At 41.9% G+C, this 1,586-nt stretch overlaps 1 protein-coding gene across 1 annotated transcript in view; it reads left to right on the forward strand.

Moving 5' to 3' along the window:
• AMFR (autocrine motility factor receptor, E3 ubiquitin protein ligase) overlaps positions 1-1,586 on the forward strand; it is a 39,504-nt gene that overhangs the window by 21,920 nt on the left and 15,998 nt on the right. Inside the window, exon 9 of the mRNA XM_008573336.1 lies at positions 930-1,033. Coding sequence (XP_008571558.1) covers positions 930-1,033 — 104 coding nt within the window. The remainder of the gene's footprint in view (positions 1-929; positions 1,034-1,586) is intronic.

Here is a 1,586-nt window from a genome sequence, read left to right on the forward strand (position 1 = left end):
GTGGGAGCGCTGCTGCGCTCCCAAGCGGCGCACTGTAGCAGTGCGCCACTGGGCCGGCCCCAAGGCTGTGTCTTTCTGATTTTCAAATTGCCAAATAAAGTTTCTCTGTTTCCAAATTCCTTTTCAGTAAAATTTTGTTAACAGTTTTATATTCCGTGCTTCATTGCTTCTTTGTGAAAGAATGAAAAAGCACCCTTAAATATGTGGCTTGATATTGAATTGTTTTACAGCTAATATTTGGTGGTGTTATATCTTGGGCTCCCCTTTTCTTAGAGAAATGACAGAAGCAGCAGACTTATCGGTGCCATTAGTCCACAAACCTGTGTGGTAGAACTCTTTGAAAAGGATTTTGAGTCAGAAAACCAAGGTCTTTAAGTCAGATTAATAAGGAGAAATTAATAAAATTTCATGAAAATAATTGTGAAAATGATGTCTCCAAATGAGTAGTGATTTGTGTATAGTGTGAAAGAGAAACTCATCTGTTAGAGCCATGAACACCTTCCTTACATTCTAGGCCGAGAGGGTGGATTGGGGGTCATGTTGACCAAGGGCCCCTAGAAAGAAGGAAAGGCCACTGGCAAAGTGTTCTAGAACCTGGCTGTCTGGATTCACATCCTGGCCATCATCATTAAAGTGCGTGATCTTGGACAGGTTACCTAACTTCTAAGTGTCTTAAGGACCAAAGGCCCAGGGGACTAGAGTCATATCTCTGAGAAGAATAAAATGAGAATAATAATAGGAGGTACCATGTGGGGTTTTAGTGAGGACCGAATGAGGTAATCCATGTGAGACACTTGACACAAAAGGCTGGCATAAAGTAAGCACTTGCTGAATACCAGCTGTTGTTATAGAGTGGCCTACTGTAGAGTCAATGACACGGGGAAAGAGTCAGGGCTCTAAAACTTGTGCTGGATTCTCATTTGTTTCAGGGTCCCGTATCGCGAGTTGGCTGCCGAGTTTTTCTGTTGAAGTGATGCACACCACCAATATTCTTGGTATTACGCAGGCAAGCAACTCCCAGCTTAATGCAATGGTAAGGACCACTAACTGCTTTAAAAACATAGCTAATGATTACGAGGGAAAGAGAAGCTGGGATGTGCGTGTAGTGCTTATGACCTCGTTAGTTTTACTCTGCTCTGGCAGAGTAGCAGGATTTCAGGAGCTTTTTAAAAATTCACTGGGACCACTTAAATTCCTGTGTTTTAAAATTTGAAACTAGTTTGGAAGCCAGCTTTCATTTTACCTCTGTGGCAGATAATCTAACCTTTTCTGAGCAGTTCACTATTATGATATAGGCTTACCTTCGGCCTCTCCTTGATTTTAGCCAAAATATTTTTGGGGGAGTTACTAACTGGAGTGAATGATGTGCCTTTTTAAAAAATTTGTATGAGGCCTACCAAATTTGTTTTTTTGTTCCCTGTCCCCGCCCTTTTCCCCATCCTGCCCCAAATAAGTGTGTGTGAGTGTGTGTGAGTGTGTGTGTGTGTGTGTGCACGCGTGCTGCTGGATCGAGGATATTGTTCAAATACTTCAAATTTCTTTATATTTTTCCAGAGGTGCGTGTTTTTATTCTACAATGCTGGAGA

The sequence above is a fragment of the Galeopterus variegatus genome, unplaced genomic scaffold (genome assembly GCF_000696425.1).
Source record: "Galeopterus variegatus unplaced genomic scaffold, G_variegatus-3.0.2 Scaffold904, whole genome shotgun sequence".
Taxonomy (NCBI): Eukaryota; Metazoa; Chordata; class Mammalia; order Dermoptera; family Cynocephalidae; genus Galeopterus; species Galeopterus variegatus.